General features: G+C 37.0%; 1 protein-coding gene and 2 long non-coding RNA genes across 3 annotated transcripts in view; 1 reads left to right on the plus strand and 2 right to left on the minus strand.

Moving 5' to 3' along the window:
• Positions 1-21,778, plus strand: part of LOC124433024 (leucine-rich repeat-containing protein 15-like) — a 25,725-nt gene extending 3,947 nt beyond the window's left edge. The window contains exon 2 of the mRNA XM_046982518.1: positions 17,523-21,778. Within this exon, the coding sequence (XP_046838474.1) occupies positions 17,555-19,495 (1,941 nt within the window). The 5' untranslated portion in view covers positions 17,523-17,554 and the 3' untranslated portion in view covers positions 19,496-21,778. The remainder of the gene's footprint in view (positions 1-17,522) is intronic.
• On the minus strand, positions 6,374-7,708 carry LOC124433026. Its single transcript, XR_006944420.1, has 2 exons — positions 7,650-7,708; positions 6,374-6,979 (listed from the first exon to the last, which is right to left on the minus strand). It is a non-coding gene; the product is annotated as an uncharacterized LOC124433026 (long non-coding RNA).
• LOC124433025 overlaps positions 16,311-22,500 on the minus strand; it is an 11,055-nt gene continuing 4,865 nt past the window's right edge. Inside the window, exons 2-3 of the long non-coding RNA XR_006944419.1 lie at positions 16,600-16,962; positions 16,311-16,496 (exon numbers count right to left, since the gene is read on the minus strand). This is a non-coding gene — a long non-coding RNA (uncharacterized LOC124433025). The remainder of the gene's footprint in view (positions 16,497-16,599; positions 16,963-22,500) is intronic.

Below are 22,500 nucleotides of genomic sequence, written 5' to 3' on the forward strand. Positions count from 1 at the left end.
TTCATATCGTTATAATATATAAATTGATTGCGTTCTATTTGAAAGTTACGATATGAAAATAGAATCTCGTATCTTCGTTCTAAAGTATTCATCTCTCAGCTAATATTCAAATTCATTTACGGAAAATTTATTTTCCCAGATAATCGCATTTAATCGTTCTCGGGGAAACTGTCAAATTTATCCGTACGGTGTGGCACAAAGCGGTGCGGCGCGGCGCGGCGCAGTGGTGCGGCTCGTTCGGAGACACAAACTCGCAATTAGACGAGCGGAACGTTATCTTGTCGAGTTATTCGAACAATTCACGTTTGTTAAATATATATATATATATGCGTGTGTCCATATATATATATATACCAAAGTACTTATCTCCCTACCATATATATATATATATATTTACTATATATACTATTGTCGAATGAACGAATCGCAAGAGGCAATCAGAGACAAGACGATTACTTATCCCCCTATTCCACCTCTTTCATCTCATACTACTAGCGTGTCAGCGGATTCGAGTTAATTCGACGAAATCGCGTGATGAAAGAGGACTCCCGAAAAGAACCCAACAACAAGGTTAACGTTATCGCGTTGAATTTTCGGGCTGCTTATTACAAAGAGAAGAAAAGAGAGAAGGAGAGAGAGAGAGAGAGAGAGAGAGAGAGAGAGAGAGAGTGAGAGTGAGAGTGAGTAAGAGAGAGAAAGGAACGAAACGCTCGTAGATTCTTGTAATATATCGCTCGCTCGCTGCGGAAATATGCATTTACGAGGGGTAGCGAAGGAGGATGGTTTAGTAGCTGATATTGGTGTTACTAGTAGTAGTAATAGTAGTAGTAGTAGTACTAGTAATACTAATAATAGTAGTAGTACCAACAGTAAATAGTAGTATTTGTAATACTAGTACTAATAGTAGTATTAGTAATAGTAGTACTAGAAGGAATAATAGAAGTAGTACTAATAGCAGTACTAGTAGAAATAGTAATAGTAATAGTAATAGTAATAGTATTAATAGCAGTATTAATAGTAATAGTAGTAGTAGTAGTAGTAATAGTAATAGTAGTGGGAGTAGGGTTATATAGGATCGGCGCGCCGGAAATCACGGTGGAAAAGGACGGTGGAAAGCGCGCAAGAAATTTTAATAACCGGCGATACGATCGAGTCTGCAGCACACGGCTTCGGTTAGGCCACGCTAAATCACGGTGCACCTGGTGCTCGGCATGTTCGTTCCCTCTCTCTCTCTCTCTCTCTCTCTCTCTCTCTCTCTTTTTCTCCCCCCCAATTCTATCTCTCTTTCTCTCTTTCTCTTTGCGAGACTAGGATAGATGTATTTGCCTGTGCACACGCTGGATTACCTTCCTCTTCTTCTTTCAACCTAACAAACATATTCTCTTTCTCTCTCTCTCTCTCTCTCTCTCTCTCTCTTTCTTTCTCTCTTATTTCGTTCTGTTCTTCCTTTCTGTTCTATTATCTTCTGTTCTCTTCTTCTTCTTCTTCTTCTTCTTCTTCGTCTTCTTCTTCGTCTTCGTTTTCGTCTTCATCTTCGTCTTCTTCTTCTTTTGGCCTTCGGCTTTACTCACAAGTCTAATCTCTTTCTCGTTCTACTACTTTTTCTCTTTCACTTCAAGTCCTTTCTTTAGTTGTCTTTCTCTCTCACTCTCTCTCTCTCTCTGTCTCCCTCTATCTCCCTTTCTTTCTCTCTTTCTCGTTCTCTCTTCATCCATCTCCTTTCTCAGCCTCTCGTATTAAACAACCCCAAGAGCGAAAAGGTTCGTGGAAAAGGCGAATGCTATAAATATGACGTGGAAGGTCGAATAGGGCTGAGGAGAGAGGAAGGGAAAGAAAGAGAGAGAGAGAGAGAGGGGAAAAGAGAATGGAGCAAAAAGAGTAGAACGAGAAGACTGTCTATCCTCCATACAATGCGTATCGTGGCAATCCTATTTTCGGAGATACTCATCTCTTTTTTTCTCTCTCTCTCTCTCTCTCTCTCTCTTTCGAGCCATCTCTCTTCCATCGTTAAAATCAGAAGGGGAAACTTAAACGTTCTCTGCTTCCCTATTGGCACCTTGAATTTACCACTAAACGCGTATCTACCTGTCTTCTTTCTTCTTCTTCCTCCTTCTCCTTGACGATTTTAAATGCCACGTAGACCATCGGGCCAATCTTCGAGCTCAAAACTTTCGAGCTCCTAGATAAATCAACGTCGTTGGCGAGGGGATCTATAGTAGTTAGAGGGCCAGGGGGTTAAAGGGAAAGAAGAAAAAGAAAAGGAAGAAGAAGAAGAAGAAGAAGTAGTTCTTCGAGTGAAAAGAATTCACATTCTTGCGTATACTTGAGGGGGAGAGAGAAAGAAAACAAAAAAAAAAAAGAAAAGAAAAGAAAAAAAAAAGAAAAAGGTAGAAGAAGAAAAAGAAAACTTCTCCGGCACGATTTTTCTTTGTAGAAAGTGAAAAAGAAATCAAACGTGAAGTTGTAAGAATGACTATTATCGGCTATTATCGAAAATTTTTCTATGTAGCAAACGATCGAATGAAAATAGTCCATGAGGAAAAGACTTTGGTGACTCACTTTTACGTTATTTAGAAGCCACTTGTACGTACGTTTACGTATATCCATCTATATATATATATATATATATATATATATATATATATATATATATATGTACATACATACATACATATATGTATATATGTATATGTATCTATAGTACGTATATACATATGTTATGTAGGTATCTAAACGTCGATAGAATAAGAAACGTGGTTGAACGTGGCGGAATCGTTTCGTCAAATTTTCGATCGACCAACCGGACTTACATACATATACATATACATATACATATATATATATATATATATATATATATATATATATATATGTGTGTGTTAGTCACTAGCTACGGTTCATCATCGGTATCGAGTATCTCTACCACAACCTTCTTCACCTACGATGGTTTATGTAAATATAATACATAGGTATATAGATAGGTAGGTGGGTAGGTGGGTAGGTAGGTAGGTAGGTAGGTAGGTACGTATAGTTACATATATACGTTCACGAGTATGCCGTTACCGTGAACATAATAGAAATCGATGGGCCGTCGTTACCGCACGGCTTTCGGTCCTTTCAACCGTGGGCCGATCGGCGCGTTAAGTCGCGCGTACGTTTTCAATCACCTGCCGATCCACGAAATAGTTCTACTTTCCGTTGCTAGAGCTTGTTTGAACAGAACTTCTATCTTCTGGTTAAATGAAACAGTGTGTGTGAGAGAGAGAGAGAGAGAGAGAGAAAGTCGTTGGATTCCTCTAAACTAGTCTTACGTGTTTGTATACGTATATGTATATCTATGTATATACGTACGTACGTATATATGTATGTATGTTTCTATGTGTTTGTTCGTCTGTCTGTCTATCTATCTCTCTCTCTCTCTCTCTCTGTCTGTCTGTCTGTCTGTCTGTCTGCTTGTCTTTAGTATACCGATTACTCTTGCTTCGCAAACAGACCACCGACACGTCTACAAGAAAATGAACAAGCGAATTACATCCATCGTCCAAACGACCGTGACAAGAGCAAACATAATAAAAGATAACGTTATCGTTTAGGAGAGAAATCTTGATCTAAATCTTTAACTAAACTAAACGAATCGACGAAAATTTGAAATAATGTCGACGAGTAAGAAAATTTGATACGTTCGTTCATGATGAACGAACGACATCATCATCTCCACTCCTCTTTCCCTTTGTCTTTTTAATCAGCGCTTGGATTTCCTCTTTTCTTTTTCTATCCGATTGCTGAAAATAAATAAATAAACAAACAAAATAAGTAAATAAATAAATAAATGCGTCACGGTCAGTTGACAATAAATAATTTTCATGGAAAATCGCGCGATTTGCGTATTCCTTTCTTTTATTTCAGTACATCGAATGTCGTAAAGCGACCTATGCAACATTTCTATATCATTATTATATTATTAACGCTCGTTATGCATGCAAACATATATCTACATATGTATTTTATATACGTCATCATATATATATATATATATATATATATATATATATCGCATGTAAAATTACACGAGGAAGTGGACGTTATCGCGAAATTAGAAAAACATTGGACCCGTTAAATTATTCGACTCGGTCGTTATGTAAATTTGCCAAACGTTAATGAATCGTTTATATCATCGATCGTAAATTAATCATCAAGGAATATTTTAACTTTCGAAATACGATCTATGGTATAATATCCGTTCTAATCGACAAGGCTCAAAGAATGGGATCGTGCCTTTCTTTTCTTTTTTTATCCCTCTACCTCTCTCTCTCTCTCTCTCTCTCTCTCTCTCTCTCTCTCTCTCTTGCTCTCACATTGTTCGATCCTTAAGAAACGTCGGCGTTCTTCTTTCGAGGTAGGTTACGGCAAAGAAAAAGTTAATATCGTCGAGCCGGTGCTAAAAGCGTCAAGAACAATCGGTCGCCTTGAGCGTGCCTGGACCATTAATCAGCATCGACGAATTGCCGCGTTGGAATCTCATAAATTGCAATACAAGCTCTCTCTCTCTCTCTCTCTCTCTCTCTCTCTCTCTTTTCTCCCTTCGTACGTTCGTCCTTCTCTTTCTCTCTCACTCTCTCTCTCTCTCTCTCTTTCTCTGTTTGCCTCTTTCCAACCTGCGCACCCTCCCGTGGCCAGGTCGCTTATCGCACGATTTATTCGCGCACGCGTGCACGTTTCGCTTTATAGGAAGGCTTCTCAATGAGGGAAGATTTATTGGCGAACTTGTTGGTCGTGTAAAATAAACATGGCCACGCTTAACCGTTTCCCTATTTTATCTTTCTCTCTCGATTCTCATACGAAAAATGGAGAGAAAGATAGATAGATATAGAGAAATATAGATAGATAGAGATAGAGATAGTAATGTAGAGAGAGAGAGAGAGAGAGAGAGAGAGAGAGAGAGAGAGAGAGAGAGAGAGAGAGAGAGAGGTTAAGGGAGAAAATATTCTCTCAAACATTCTCTCTATTTTTCTGTTATTTTCTTTTCTCTCTCTCTCTCTCTCTCTCTCTCTCTTCCTTTTTTACCTTTACTGCAATGTCACTACATTGAACGTTCAATTGACTTTGATTATACTCGTGGTCAATTTTTTCTTTTTTTCTAAATGCTATTTTTATTATTCCTTTTTTTGTTCATTTCTTTTTTAATTCTCTCTTTTTTTCTCTTTTTCTTTACGAAGTATATGCTCGTTTCTCTTCTCTTTTTTCTTTCATTCTTTCATTCTTTCTTTCTTTCTTTCTTTCTTTCTTTCTTTCTTTCTTTTTTTTTTGGAAGATAAAAATTATTTTTTCTCTTTTATTATATTATCTGCTGTCGTTCGTGGACATTCTTTCAAATATAGATATTTATCTTCGTTTTTCTTTTTCTTTCTTTCGTTTTTTTTTCATTATTCCTTTAAATATAAACATTAATTGTCTCTTCTTTTTAACATTCTTTATAACAATGTATATATATATATATATTTTTTTTTTTTAATTGTCATAATACTATTGTAAACGTAACGTAAACGTAAATATTATAAAAAAAAAAAAAAAGAAAAAAAAAAAAGGAAAACTATAAATCATTTGTATATTATCTTTATTATTATTATTTTTTAACGTACTCATCCTGACGTATTTTTCCATTCTCTTTGGTACTTTGATAAAAACAAAACAAATATTTGTTCCTTCAGTTATTCGTTTATCATTATTTCGTATTCTTTTTATATTCTCTCTCTCTCTCTCTCTCTCTCTCTCTCTTTCTATATGTCAAGCTCGGTGAACTTGCGCACCTGCACTTTAACTCTGTACTCTTCGAAGAGGTCCGCGAATATCGGGTTTTGCTTTTGTAACGACGCTTTGTGCCCAAGGCAGCATTGTTTACCGGTTGTTCCCCGTCGTTCGTGCCCGATCTCTTTTTCCTCAGAGGTGCTTACCGTGGAACTCGCTCGTGATTCAGGAAACACACTCGTGGAACGTTTCTTTTGTCTCGAACAATCGTCCCCCATTAATTGAATCGAACTAGTGTATATGTACTTACTTACATACATATATACATATATATATATATATATATATACCTACGTACCTATTTATTTTCTTTAAATTCGAGATTTGATTATCCATGAGCACAATGTCGTTATAATGAACGCGAGAAACGGGACGTTAACTTCATGGGAAAGTACGTTAAAGAATTTTCGTTGGTCCATTTCAATCGTTAACGCGCGTCTCGCATGGAGAAGAAGAAGAAGAAGAGGAAGAACGAACGAACGAACGAACGAAAGGAAAGAAAAGACAAAAAAACAAAAAGGAAAAGAAAGAAAGGGAAGAAGAAGAGGAAATAAAGAAAAATAAAAAGTAAGAAAGAACGGGAGTTTTATTCTTTAACATGGCGTTCGGGTCTGTTCTAATCCATTCGTTGAAATTTTAATGACATGAGAAATTAATTTTAAGGACCGCAACATAATTATGAGTCCTCGAAAGAACAAGCCTATTTCGGTTAATCAAATTCTGTGAGCTTTCCTTTTTTCTTTCCTTTTCTTCTTTTCTTTGTTTTTTTCTCTCCTCCTTTTTTCTCGTTTTCCTTTTTTCCCTTCTCCTTTCCTTTTTTTCTATCCGTTCAGATTCTTTTTTCCACATCGTTTCGAGGCCAAGTCTATTTCGGGTTAATCAAATCCGCACGCTTTATTTCTGTTTTCTTTTTTTCTTATTGTTCCTTTTTTTTCTTTTTTCTTTTTTTTTTTTTTTATTTATTTTTTCCACATCATTGCGAGGCCAAGTTTAATTTATACGCTTCTCTTTTCTTCTCTTTCCTTTTCTTTTCCTTCTTTTTTTTCTTTTCTCTCTTCTTTTGTTGATGTATTTTCCATCTTTCTCGTTTTAACATACGCAATAACGTAAGTCGTTACTTTTTTTTTTTTTTATTTATATCATCGTTCATGAGGAATAAGTTTTTAAAATGTACCTGTAAAATCACAGAAAAATAAAATAAAAAAGAGAGAGAGAGAGAGAGAGAGAGAGAGAGAGAGAGAGAGGAAAAGAAAAAAGAAAAAAAAAAGGCCCGAGCTTGTGCCTAATGGGCCCTACATTAAGTGCGATCTCATATCTTAATTTTTCTTTTCATCAATTTTGTTCTGAATGAAATTCTTCTATTTTTTTTCTTGCATTCTTTTTTTTTTCTTATTTTTTTTTTTTTTTTTTTTTTCTATAAAGTTCTCCAAGTTCTAAATTAACGTCTCTCAAAAGAAATAAAAAGAGAAAAAGAGAGAGAGAGAGAAAGAAAGAGAGAGAGAGAGAGAGAGAGAGAGAAAGAGAAAGAGAGAAAACGAGAGAGCAAGAGAAAGAAATAGAAAGAGAGAGAGAAAAAAAATGTTACAATCTTTGGTGTGAAAGGAATGAGACTAGAATCTCTCTAACTATTTTAACTTCTCATACCATACCATACCATACACGTGCCTATTCTCGATATCTCGAACGTGAGATACTTCCTACGCTCTTTTCTCCTCCTTTAGTAACTACTAGTCCACGCATATTTAGTCCTCTAATCCCTATTCGGTGGCAAGTTAATTCCGATATACGAGGGTCGTCGTTGTTGAAAGAAGAACCCAACTGTATTATCCTCGTGCGTTACGTACCGGATTTCTCCCTCGAAGATTCCGTTACTTTTTATCTCACGTCTATCGATCATTCTTTCTTCTCTTTATTATCTTCTATATATATATATATATATATATATATATATATATATATATATATATGTATGTATATATGTACATGAATATCCGTAGAATGATGGGTGGATCTATAGATTGTTGGATCATTATAATTCTTTTACCGACATCGACAGTCACTTATTTCTTTTTCTCTGTCATATTAATTATTTCTTCGAATATCGATATCCATATATTTATCAATGTATGTATGTCTGTGTGTATGTAAAATTATATTTAATATAAAGACATTGAAATATTGGTATGATACTAAAATCATGTCAGTTTTGTTCATATATTGAAATAAAGCATAATAATTATTTCTTCAAACCCATATATATATATATACGCACGCACGTACACACACACACACGCACACACACACACACATATTGAAGCTAACCATTTGATAAAGTATTTTATAAAAATTCTTTTTCTTTCTATATAAATTTAATAATCATTGTGTAACACCCAATTATTTGAGATATTCGTTGAAACAAATCCTTTTATTTTCAAAATTATTTTTAACGTTTGTATATATCTACAATGAAATTAGATGAAAAGTAAAGTAGCATGAAATTCTACGGGCCACGGATTGGTATCGTTCAATCGATGATGCCAGGGAATCTGCGTATCGGCGCGTATCGAACGATTTAAATATCCGCAATGGTTATCCGAATTAAAGTCCGTGCTTTTAATTAGCTCGAGTTAGTCGTGGTGAAGCAAGAGAAAGAGAGAGAAAGAGAGAGAGAGAGAGAGAGAGAGAGAGAGAGAGAGAGAGAGAGGATTGCCAAAAGAGAGGGAGAGAAAAAGAGGGTTGCCGAAAGAGTAAGAGAGAAAGAGAGGGAGTAAAAGGAGGAGGAAAAATAGACAGAGATAGAGAGAGAGAGAGATAGAGAGAGATGGAGGGAGGGAAGGAGGGAGTAAAAAGAGGAGGAAAAATAGACAGAGAGAGAGAGAGAGAGAGAGAGAGAGAGAGATGGAGAAAGAGAGGTCGTGAGTTTCCAGTCGACATACACCTCCTCCAATATCGAAATCGACGCGGCGATGTGCATCGAACGATGTCGAAGCATCGAAAAGAAGGGCGCTCGTTTCCCTTCGTCGAAATCGTCAATCTGCTTGCATTACTTTCTTTCTTTCTTTCTTTCTTTCTTTCATTCTTTTTTTCTGTCGCTTTTCTTTCCTCTTTTTTCTTTTGCCATTTCATTCCTTTAACTCTTTCTCCGTTTGCGCTAGACTCTCCTTCTATTCGCCGCGAGCGATTTAAAACAATCGGAGAGGTAAAAAGTCTACAGAATGTACCGGCAGGAAAACCGGGGGGGAATTGAAGACGGGGTGGGAGAGGGGGGGAGTGAAGGGAGAAGGATAGAGAAGAGTGAATGGGTGAAAGGTAATTGCCAAACGATTTAGTTTGAAAAACGTTTTCTTCCACGTAATCGCTTTATATACCTACTTACTTGACTATTTCCTCACATCATTCCCCTACCTACATACGTATATTTTATTGCGACTTCTATTTATGTATTTAAGTAACATATATATATATATATATATATATATATATAAATTATATACGTGCGTTGATCCTTGAAGCCTAAAGGCGAATTCAAAGTGTTGGGGTGCAAGAAATAAAAACGAAAAGAAAGGAAAAAAAAGGAAAAAGATAGAGAGAGAGAGAGAGAGAGAGAGAGAGAGAGAGAGAGAGAGAGAGAGAGAGAGAAAGAGGAAGAGAGACAAAAGAAAAGAACAAAAAATAAAATAAAAAGATAAAAAAACAAAAAAAAAAAAAAAAGCAAGGAAAAGAGAGAGCGAGAGGCAACTTCTCATTGACTCTTGTTCAAAGTTTCAACTGCGATTACGAGCGCGCGCGTTGAAGTTATCGCTTACAATTCTCCTACCCTTGTTCCCCCTAACCCTCCTATCCCATTACCTACACCACCTCACCCCTTGACCAATCCTCCTCTCCCAGTCTCCTCCCTACGGTTTTAAAACCGTCTCTCGTTTTAAAGCGCGTTTCGTACTAATGTTTCCAAAACTCGAGGCGGCTTGCAGGTACGATAAAGTGATATTTATATCGTAGAATCACGAGCCGTTTCCGTGTTCGAGAAAAATATCACCGTTTGCCTCGCGATTTTCCTACTTCTTTTCTCCTTCTTCCATCCTCACTACCTCACACACCACCACCCACTCTCCTCTACCCCCTCCCCCTCTCCCACCACCAAAGGATTTCCTACTTTCTGTTTCTATACGAGAAACTCGCGCGACTCCTATATCTGTCGTTTTCTTTTTCCTTTCTATTTTTTGTTTCTTTTTTCTTTTTTTTTCTCTCTTTTTTCTTTCCTTTTCCTTCCTTTCATCTTTCTTGCTTTCTTTCTTTCTTTCTTTCTTTCTGTCTCTTTACTACTACAAAATACCTGATTTTCAACCCCGAATAAATCTCTTCAGACGGTGAAAATGTCCCTTCGCTCTTCATCTATCTCTGTCTCTGTTTCTGTCTCCGTTTCTGTCTCTCTGTCCTTGTATCTACATGTCTCTCTCTCTCTCTCTCTCTCTCTCTCTCTCTCTCTCTCTCTCTCTCTCTCTCTCTCTCTCTCTCAGGTCTACTTTTTCTATTATTCTCGTTCTTTTTTTTTCTCGAAATAGAAATGTATTTCTTAATGATATACTTGCTTAACGACGAGAGAATTATATTCGATCATCAACAACAAACGTATAAATTATTATAATTAAAGAAATATTAGTTTTTAATCGATATATATATATATATATATATATATTTTCAAGGAATTAAATGCAATTCGAATGGAATGAAATGAGATTAAAATTAAAATGATATCGAGACTTGGGAAAATTTGAAATACTTGTTATAAATAACGATAAAAGTATCGTCGTGTCATTCACGAAAGATTATTGCACTTAAATATATAAGAACTCGTCCGTAAAACGTAAAGCTATTTTTTCCGGTTTTTTTTCCTTTCTTTTTTTTTTTCTTTTTTTTTGCGCTATTAAAAAGTTACTCTTCAAGTGTCCCATATATCTTCAGCCACCACGTTCATTTTTAAAAAGAGAAAAATCCTGTCATTCGCTCGATGAAAATTTTGTTATTCGCTTAGAAAATTTCTCCAAAGAATTCTGACGCGTGAGCGTTCGATATGACCTAAAGAAAAACAGCGAAGGCGAGAAAACGAAATAAAAGAAAGAAAAAAGAAAAAAAAAAAAAGAAAAAAAAAGAAAGAGAAAAAAAAAGGAAAACAAGAAAATTTAAACCAATAACAAAAGAGTAAAAAAAAAAAAGAAAAACAAAAAAAGAGGGGAAAAAAAGTCAATCGTAGAATTTGCCAAAGGAAGACACTTGTATTTTCTTTCAAAGTATATCCTGCACATACGTACAGTAGAGAAGTAATCTTGACTTTCGATCAATGTATCAAACGGAAACACGCGAACGATTTTCTCTCTCTCTCTCTCTCTCTCTCTCTCTCTCTCTCTCTCTCTGTCTCTCTTTTTCTCTTTATTTGGCCGATCGAATTAGAGAAATGGAGAGTCGATATATACGACATTGGCAATACTAAAAGGCTTAAATAACGGTCGTTGGAAAATACTTCGAGGGATGGGAATTGAGAATGAGAAAAGGAAACGCGCTCCATGCGGGCGGAAGAGTAGTAGAGAAGGAGAAAGAAAAACAATAGCTCGATTGGTTTCCCTCGCTCGTCGAGAGTCAGATAAACTACGTACTTTAATATTTTCGATCTCTTTTTCTCTTTCTCTCTCTCTCTCTCTCTCTCTCTCTCTCTCTCTTTCTCTTAGAAAGAACGAAGCCGTCGTGAAACAACGACGACGACGACGACGACGACGACGACGACTACTACTACTACTACTACTACTACTACTACTACTACTACTACTACTAGTACTACTACTACCCCGATGGTAACGCCATTGACGAAGGGGTAGTTTTCGTTCTCTCTCTCTCTCTTTCTCTCCCTATTTCTTCGGCTACGCAGACGCGGTTTATCGACTATTGCATATACACATACATACATATATATATGTATATATTAAATATATGTATATATATACACACGTATTTGCGTGTATGTGTTTATATATATATATATATATATTCACGCAAATATCACATTTAATCAGGATTCTGATCATTCGCTATTCTGACAAGCGCTAAGGCCAAGTGCAAAGATTTATATTTACCTTCGTTGCATCAACAATTTGGACGCATATATGTGTCTGAATATATATATATATATATATACGCAACCGATTAAAATAAGGACCCATCTATATAGGATACACATGTATATGTCTCTAAATATGTCTATATAATAGTATATAGGTATATACTATATATTACTTAGGAGAACGAGAGAAACGTTTCGTCTCGTTTCGTTTCGTTTCGTTTCGTTTCGCAGTACCTCGAACAATTTCTCCACTTCCACTCTCTCTCTCTCTCTTTCTCTCTCTCTTTCTCTCTCTCTCTCTCTCTCTTTCTCTCTGTCTTTCTCTCTTTCTCCTCTTTGTTCGTTCGTCGTCCGTCTCGGCTCCGGATATTTGTCCGGATTGCAATTGCAGACGGCTTTTTCCCACTCCGTTCAAACCCCCTCCCCCTTTCTCTCTCTCTCTCTCTCTCTCTTCTTTCCTTGCCACCCTCTATCTCTCTCTCTTTCTCTCCCTCTCTCTCTCTCTCTCTCTCTCTCTCTTTCCCTCTTTGCTTCCGTGTTTTTCTTCCCACACTTGTTCTCCCTCTCTTTATGCGTTTCTTTCTCGCTCTTCCATGCAACAAACCCCACGTAAAGCAATATTTTACTTGGTCGCACGCGCAGACTTCCCTAGCCGCAAGGAAGAAGACCAACCACCACTATCACCACCATCACTAGGGACTAACTCACGGGGAAGAAAAAGATAGAAAGATGGAAAAAAAAGAGAAAGAGAAAGAGACGGAGAGAGGGAGAGAATGAGAGTGAGAATGAGAGAGAGAGAGAGAGAGAAAAAAGAAAGAGAGAGGAGGACGCAAAATGGTTTCGAGATGCCCGATGACCGATCGAGCACAATTCTCCCCCTTGTGGAAATACGAACCGGACACGCGGGAGTAGCCGATGCGTTAATCTCGTACGCTACCCTTAAAATAGCTTTACCGTCGTTCCAGTTCGAACACGAATAACGAACACGAGCACAACCATGAACACGAGCGCGAACACGAACACGAACACGAACACGAGTTGTCGCTAGGATGGACCGTGTCAACGTCAAGTATTTGATCTCAATTTGATTCTATCTCGGTTCACTACTACGTTATTCTCCTTCGGTGTCTCTTCTTCGTCTATTCCTCTTCCTCTTTTCCTTTTGAATCTTCCCTTTGAGGAGAGTAAATTCCTTTTAACTTCTATGTAACACTCAACGATTTATTCGTTCATCGTTTGATAAAAGACATATGCGTTTTAGCTTGAAAGGTTTTAACAGACTTTGCTTTCCTCCATCTCTCTCTCTCTCTCTCTCTCTCTCTCTCTATCTCTCTTTGGTCCTTCTTTTAATACAAGGATTTTCTATAATCTTTGGTAAAGAAAGATAAAGACGAAAAAAGAGAGAGATAGAGAGAGGTAGAGAGAGAAAGAGAGAGAGAGGGAGAGATCGTCAAGCTGATAACGTTTATCTGGCGAATAATACGAAAAACGAAAAGGAAGTTTCTTCTCCCTCGTAATTTAGAAGATAATATTACTGGCAGTGTAAACTCTCAACGAAGTAGTAGCTTCTATATATTCCGAACCGCCTCCCGGCCTTTTGATAAAAGTAGCAGAATAAGTTTGTGTTTCCCGGTCTGCCACCCTTATTTGTTCTATCGGCAACGTACAATCGCGAACTCTTCTTTCTTTTTTTTTTTCTCCCTCTCTCTCTATATTTTTATTTTCAAGAGGAAGAATATCGAAGCTTTATCGTCATCGACGTTCCTCTTTCCTCCCCTTCCACTTCTTCGTTTCTTTCCACTTTCTCCTCTTTTTCTTTCTCTTCTTCCCTTTTCTTCCTCCTTTCTCTTTTCTCTCGTTTCTATACTCTTCATACCATCTACTCAAATGTGAAAGGTCTTCGAGGATTTACAGAGCACTGTCAACAATCCTTTATCGAAGCGTTCTTTGAAGGTCGATGAATTTGACGTTTCATCGAAATTTTATTATCTACCACTCTTTCGTGAGATATGACGTCGCGCAGACGGAATCGATACTTCAGTTTTAATCCTACGTTATTATCGGATTTTCAGTCTCTTCTTATTACTCATATACGTAGATATATATATATATATATATATATATATATATATATATATACTATACTTATATATATATATATGTAGATATATATATATACGATATATATATATATATACTAGATTCCCTATGTGCATATCCTCGAAAAGAATATACAATTATATATATATATATATATATATATATATATATATATATATATATATATATATGCAAGCCCTATATATATAGAGCTGTTCGATAATTATTATATTATCATCTTAATATATAATATCCTCGTGAAATAATAAGACTTTGCTTGATAAAGATTTATTTAAATAACAAATAATATTATATAAAGATAATATTACATAAAAATAATTAATTTTATTTTATTACCTTTACAAGTTTTATTAAATAAAATTTATTCTATTTAATCGTAAATTTAATAATAAAATACCATCTCTCAATATTTAGATGATAATATTTATTAAACTATATGTATATATATATATATATTTACGGATATGATGCACAAATTAAGACATTATTTAAAACAAAAGGAAAGAAAATAAAAAACATTACTTAAAGAAAAAAAAAAAAAGAAAAAAAGAACTTTTTATATCAGAATAAATTCAAGAGATATTTAGGTGGCCACATCTAAATGGACAACCCTGTATATATAGATATATTCGAAGGAAACGTTTTCGATATAGCCAAATGGAATAGCGAAATAAAGTAATTTGCAAGATAGTCCTGGATAGATTTTTCCTAAGGGTTCCTGTCCACAGCCTGTTTGGGTCTGGGTTGCTTCTGCAAAAGTAGATTACTAAGTTAGGAACGGTTAACGTCGTTTTTGGATAGGAGATAGGACTATCTCTCTCTCTCTCTCTCTCCCCCTCCCTCTCTCCCTCTCCCTCTCTCTCTCATCCAAAAAGGAGAATGTTTCCAAGATCTACGGCCTAGATCTACGATCTGGATACTAGATTTCGATACTTTCTCGCACCGTTGGTTATCCGTGTATTCCAATACTCTTAGAATGTATCTTCACCCATTACCGTTCTTACCCTTCTTTCAGAATACTCATATCCTCTTGATTCACCCTACCTTTTACTTCTCCATCTCTATCTTTATCTCTCTCTCTTTCTCTCTCTCTCTCTATCTATCTATCTATCTGTCTATCTATCTCTCTCTTTCTTTTCTTTCTCTCCTTCCCTGTCTTCTACCCTCGACACCCTCACGACGACTTCTCGAGGAGAAGTCTTTTCTTCAATTTGCATAACTTTCCGGCAGGCACGTCGTACTCCGAACAAGGGGATTTCGATGAACCTAAATATCGCTTCCCACGGAGAGAAAAAGAGGAAAAAAAGAAAAAAAGCGAGAGAGAATAGAAAGAGAGAGAGAGAGAGAGAGAGAGAGAGAGAGAGAGAAAGAAAAGGAAAAAAAAAGGGAGCCTGTTGATCGTTTTATGAAAATTTCACGCTACCTTCCGCTCTAAAAGAGAACTCGGAAAAGGTCGATTCCAGGCTTGACCTTTTTTCTTCTCTCTTTTATATATATATATATATATGCACACACATTTTATATATCTTATACATATAGTTATAAACTCAGATATATATTTAAACTGTTCATTTAGATAATGGTAAAAGTCTTATTCGTCAGGACGAATTATTTAAACGTTGCCCCGTATATTAAAAGGAGATCTTTTTTAGGATACCATTATCAAGATTTTTTTCCTTTTTCTAATGGAAATAATAAGACGTTAGAATCTAATCACTAATTAATTATACATAATGACTATGACGAATATTAAATCGTTATCAAGTTTAACAATCGCTAAAATGCAAGCAGATGGTTGAGGAAAATCGACCATCCGTTCACTCGAACGATTTTAAACTGGGCAACACGGCACGGCACGGAACGGTGCGATGCGGTGCGGTGCGGTGCGGTGCGGTGCGGTGCGGTGCGGTGCGGCGTTAAATTTGAAAACTTGGAGAGTAGTAGACAGACCGTTGTCGAATCGAACGACCAGCCGTTGCTGTCACTGCTTGCTAGTTCCTGCTGCTGCTGCTGCTGCTGTCGTTGTCGTTGCCGTTGCCGTTGCCGTTGCTGCTGCCACTGCTATTGCCGCTGCTGTTGGGAAATGTAAATGCGTCCTTTTTCTTTTGGTGCCTCGAGGGAGGCGGAGAACGATCCTTTTCGAACAGGTGGCAGAGGCCAGATGCGTTCCAACAGGTAGGAAACCAAACGACCATGATTCTTTCTCTCTCTATCTCTCTCTTTCTCCCTCTATCTTTATCTATCTCTCTCTTTCTTTCTATGTCCAGAAATGCATAAATTATAAACTCTCGATATATTTTTGAATTTCAAAATCGAATCCTATAAATTTCTATTATGTTCTTATTATACGTGGGTATATATTATATATCACATATATCACAATATATTAATATTTATATATTATCTTCTATTCTCGATATATTTTGAGACATCTGTTTGTTTTCGGATTTTGTTGAGACTGAAAATTTTCCGAAAATTTTCATTAGTGAAATTTCACCCCGTTTATATCATTTAATCTTTCGTCAATTCGATTAGCTTCTATGTTAAACATGTTTACTTACCAATAACGAGATTTAATTTTACTCTCTCTCTCTCTCTCTCTCTCTCTCTCTCTCTTTCTTTTTTTTTCTCTGATATTCTAATTTCCCTGACTATTACTACACTCTTCCTTCCTTTTCTCGGAAAAAATTAATCGAATTAAAATGTCGACGCAACGATTCGTACAATCATTCGTTTACTACCGGATTAATTTCATTTCGTATTTCGACGTTCATATTACCAAAGTTGTCTGACACAAGTGCTTTCATCATTGATAACAGTCAGCCAGAATATTTTTCATTAGACTGTCGCGTTCCACTTTTCGGAGTTCGTTGAATTGTTTCGTTGAAACGTTCCAAATTTTCCCTATGTATGCGCTTACACATCTGTAAAACCAACGATGAAAAGTATTCAAGTTGTTACACTTTTAAAAAATAGTAACATATATATATATATATATATATATATATATATATATATATATATTATGACCCAAATATATATTAATTTCATTTTTTTTAAATACCTAATAATTATATAAAATGCAGAGACAAGAGTGAAGGAAAGATTGCTCCATATTATATATCAAATTTTTCGATCTTATTTCTATCAAAACAAAGTAAGAAATAATTTCTCTAGAAATAAAACTAATCGATCATTTATTTATGATTTCATCCTATATACGTAATACTTATTGTAAATATATTTTAATATTTATAAAAAAAATTTTTTTCTTCCGAATATCTTATAGCTACATAAAATTAAAATTAAAGACCAGAACGAAAGGAATAGTTGATCGATATAATAGATCAAAAATGTTTTGATTTGTAAACAAAAAAAAAAAAAAATAGAAAAAAAAAGAAAAGAAAAAAAAAAGAAAAAAAATTAAAAAAGAAAAATTTGTCGATCAAAGAAATTAATCGATCGTTTTAATTATGATTTACAGAACAGTTTCGGTCGGGAGGAAGCTCATATGGAATGGCATCGTGTGGATCCTTGCCGAGGAGAAGGGGGCCGATCGCGATAACGATGCTCGTCGTTTTGACGAGTGCCGTATCAGGCGGCTTTTGTCCGCCAAGATGTCGTTGCGACGACGAAACCCTAAAGGCATCATGCGCTTACGCGGATCTCGAATTCGTACCGATCCAGCTCAATCCGGAGATACGACATTTGGATCTGTCGAACAATCGCGTGGCAAACCTACATTTAACATTTTGTTTCTACGGTAACCTGGAAAGTCTCGATCTTAGCTCGAATCTGATTCGTACACTTGGGACGGACAATTTTGCACTTCAGACGAGCCTTTTAACCCTCAACGTTAGTTCGAATTCCATCAGGACAATAGCGAAAAATGCTTTGAACGGTTTGAAATCATTGAGAGAGTTGAATCTGGCTGACAACAATATAACGGAGATGGACGAGCAAGCTTTCAAATATACCAGCGAGTTAGAAGTTCTCGATCTCAGTGGCAACTCTATCACAAGTTTGCCTAAAGATCTGATGAAGAATCTACACAAGATAAGAACGTTACTTCTAAAAAGAAATTCTCTTTTGGAGGTACCAGCCGATAATCTGGCTTTGGCACCGAGCCTGGAGAACGTCGATCTTTCGGAGAATCTTATTCAGGAATTAACAAGAGACTCCTTGCCGTCCTTACCGTCGTTGGTCTCGTTGAATTTAGCGGACAATGTGATCAGAAGTATCGCCGATGATGTCTTCGACCGATTGCCAGGTTTGTTGCGTCTCGATCTCTCGGGAAACAACTTGACCTCGGTGCCGACTGTTGCATTGGCCAGACTTAATGTTCTTTCGAGTTTGATACTCAATCGTAATCCCCTTGGTACATTACGTCCTGTGGCCTTTCGCAATCTCTTCGAACTGAGAAGTCTCGAACTCGACGATTGCACGCTTGAGAATATCCACGCGAGAGCGTTTGCGGATAATGTCAATCTAGAAAGGATCTCGTTAGATGGGAATCGCGAACTCAAGGAATTACCTGGACGTGTATTATACGGTGCTCGATATTTAAAATGGGTTTCCCTGCGTCGTTGCAGTCTCGCGACTCTTCAACCAACGCAGTTTCCGGTTGACGGTCTCTCCTTGCTACGAGTCGGCGGGAACCCTCTCATTTGTAACTGTTCGGTGCATTGGCTCTGGAACGTTATCAGAGCGGAAGAAAGGCGTAACGAGACGCGATTGGAGCTCGACACGAACGACATCGTTTGTACGGATGAGGAATTTGCTGGGAAACCACTGATCGCCCTACCGGAAGGATCCCTACGTTGCAGATTGAGTCCTCTCTATCTCAGCTTATCCGCGGCTGGTTGCCTCGCGGCAACAGCCAGTATCCTGGCATTGATAGCTCATCTTACAAGGGCCAAGAGGAAGAAACGCTTGGCTTATGCGGCACCAAACAGGCCAGAATTTTTAGTCTACGTTGGTAGAAGTAACGAGGAATTAGCGAAGAACGCGGAATCATGTAACAGAAGATTATTGGCCCGGCACGAGGACACTTCCTATGACACGCCTAGAGCTAAAGCAGTCGTTAGGGTTCCTAGATCACAAGATTGTAACATTTATGAGACACCGAGGTACGCTCGGCCGGAAAGACGACTGGATATAATAGAAACACCTACCTCAATGGCTGGTATTCATGGAAGACAACAACAACAACAACAACAACAACAGCAACATCAATTTCAACATCAATATCAACAACAGCAACAACCATTGGATGAGGGTGTCTACGCAGTAGCGGATGTTACAGGTCTTCGAGATGAGCCACCGGAAATGTTATCCCTTTATCGTATGCAGAATACACGAATGAACGTACAGCGCGCCGATTATGGTTACGATTATGAGTACGACTATGATTACGAGCCACCGCTTCCGGACAAGCCTCACGTTGTCTTTGTTTGAACGAAGATGTGGAAGGGAAGTTAATGTGAGACGAATAGAGATAGAGATACTTAGATAGAAAGAAAGAAATAGATAAAGAGAATGAGAGAGAGAGAGAGAGAGAGAAAAAGAAAGAGAACAAGAGAAAGAGAGAAAGAAAGAGAATGTGCGTTCCTTTGATTTCGTTTTACGTTAAAATGGTCTCGACCAAATCGAGATTCCAATCGCGCTTTTCCAAGGAATATCTATCTATCTCTATCTCTATCTCTATCTCTCTCTCTCTCTCTCTCTCTCTCTCCCTACACCTTCCTTTCCTCTTTCTCTCTCTCTCTCTCTTGTCGTTTCGTTCGACGGGAACAGCTGCGCTTCTTCGATCTTTTCGAGAGCCAACTTACTCGCCTCACCCATTCGCGTATAGTGACTTTGGGAATGTCTGAGATAGCTCGTCGATACCTAGTCTGTGTGTCTTCTTCTTCTTCTTCTTCTCCTTCATCTTCTTTCTATATATATATATATATATATGTGTGTGTGTGTGTGTTTTTTTTATCGCCGTTGTTTCTTTATTGTTATTTTATTTTTCTTTCTCTCTCTCTCTCTCTCTCTCTCTCTCTCTCTCTCTCTCTCTCTCTTTCTCTCTCTCCGCTCTCTATCGCCTCGTCGTCGTTGTAACCGGATAGAAAAGAAACTTTTGAAAGACACTTCGACGATCGGACAACGCGATACGATCCGTGATATCGAATATCGGTTATCGACAACGAGACCCGTTACATCCATCCAATCCGTTACATCGTATTCTTTATTACGATTTATTCAGGAAAGTTACGTTTCAAAAACTTGTCTTCAAGAATTTGTCCGGCTTATTATTTTTCTTTTTTTATTTTCTATATCCCATATACATATGCGCCTAGTTTAGATATATTTCTCTCTTTCTCTCACTCTCTCTCTCTCTCTCTCTCTTGGTTTTTTTTTCTTGAAATGATACGGGACATTGGACGATGGACGAGGGAGGAGGAGGGAAGCGGGGCGAGGCTAAGGGTGAGAAGGTAGAGAGGGAGGATACTTTTTCCTTTTTTTTTTTTTTTTTCTTTTTTTTCTTTGCATAAATTCCCTTAGAGAAAAAGAGAAAATTTTGTTACCATTTTGTCATTCACCAATACCAAGAGAAAATTTAGATTTTAGATACATACTGCTAGTGTATGTACTTAGCGACAGTAGTAACAATAGTTGCGGTAATAGTAGTAGTAATAGTAGTAGTAATAGTAATGACAGTAGTAAGTAGTATTAGTAGCAACATTGGTATTAGTAGCTGCAGTAGGTCCCGGTCAAAGGCTCGACGTATCAGCAAGAAAAAACAGCAATTCATGATTTTTCCTACCACCTCGAAGTTCGAAGACGATCGATCGGCGTACTCGATGACGTAACACGCTGAATTTTCTCTCTCTCATCTATCTTTTTTTTATCCTTTTTCCCCCACCCTCTCTCTCTCTCTCTCTGTCTGTCTGTCTGCCTATTTCACTCTTATTCCGGGAGTGGCACAGGCAAAACGTAAATGAAAGAAAATGAAATGTCTTCCGAGATAGTTGCGCTCGCTAGGTAACTAGGATGCATTCTTAACTTGAGGGAGCACAATCCATAACAAATATACATACATATATATGTGTATATATATATATATATATATATATATATATATATACGCAGTGTTGTACATTATATAGGAAAAAAAGAAAAAAAAAATGAGAAAAGAAAAGGAAAAAAAAATAGGAAAAAAAAAAAAAGAGAAAATAAATAAAACTCGTCTCGCGCATCCGATAAAAATCGAGAGAAGAGAGGGTAAAAGCGGCCGTTCGTATTTATTTTCGTAAAGCTAGCTAGCGGAGTCGAAGCTGGCTCGAATGGACGGATGGACGGATGGATGGACGGACGGACGGACGGATGAATGGATGGATGGATGGATGGATGGATGGATGGATGGATGGATGGATGGATGGATGGATGTTCGGATGCGAGTGCAACGCACCTAACAAACGTTCATTTTGCAATTTAAAGTTAGACGAATTGGTTGGATCAAAGCATCAGCAGAGAGAGAAAAAGAGAGAAAGAGAAAGAGAGAGAAAGAGAGAGAGAGAGAGAGAGTAAATGAGAGAGTACGAGTGAGAGAGAGAGAGAGAGAGAGAGAGAGAGAGAGAAAGAGAGAGAGACAGAAAGTCTCTTTCTCTTTCTGGTTTCTATCTTTCTCGTTTGTCCGTTTCAAACCCGTCTAGAGTGTGTAGTGGAATTAGATTATTTCTCTTTCTCTCTTTCTCTCTCTCTCTATCTATCTTTCTCTTTCTTCATTCCTTTCTAAATCTCTATCCCGCTATTTATCTCTATCTCTTTATCTCTTCATTCGTTCAACATCGTTTGAGAATCGAGAAATCTCTCTATGAAAGATTTCTCGATGAACGATCGGCTACCTCAAGTGTACGTTCCCACTAACACCCTTTTCCCTACCACCAATGCGAAGGACTACGATTTATACCGGGAAATATTGCTTTCACACGTTCCTTTAAAAAACGATCCTGCCAAAAATCGATGACGCCCAATAATAACGTACGATCCTCGAAGGTGGAAATATACGAAGGAAAAAAAAAAGAAGAAGAAAAAGAAGAAGAAGAAGAAGAAGAAGAAGGAGAAGAAGAAGACGAAGAAGTTTCTCGTACGGACTATGTGAAATGTGAAATTCAATCGAGACTCGAAATCGGCCCGCATCTATAATACCATTTGAAAATCGTCAAACGTCGAAAACGCTATATCGATTTATCAATCAATTTATCTATCAATTTATCTATCTATTATTCTATCTATTATTCTATCTATCTATCTATCTATCTATCTATCTATTTATCTATTTAGCTATTTATCTATTTAGCTATTCATCGATCGAATAAAAGGATCTTTTGAATGATGATAAAATCGATATTGTGCGTGATCGATTTCGACGGTTTATTTATTAACTTACAATTAGCCGAATTTTTTGGCAGGGA

Source organism: Vespa crabro, chromosome 2 (assembly GCF_910589235.1).
Source record: "Vespa crabro chromosome 2, iyVesCrab1.2, whole genome shotgun sequence".
Classification (NCBI taxonomy): domain Eukaryota; kingdom Metazoa; phylum Arthropoda; class Insecta; order Hymenoptera; family Vespidae; genus Vespa; species Vespa crabro.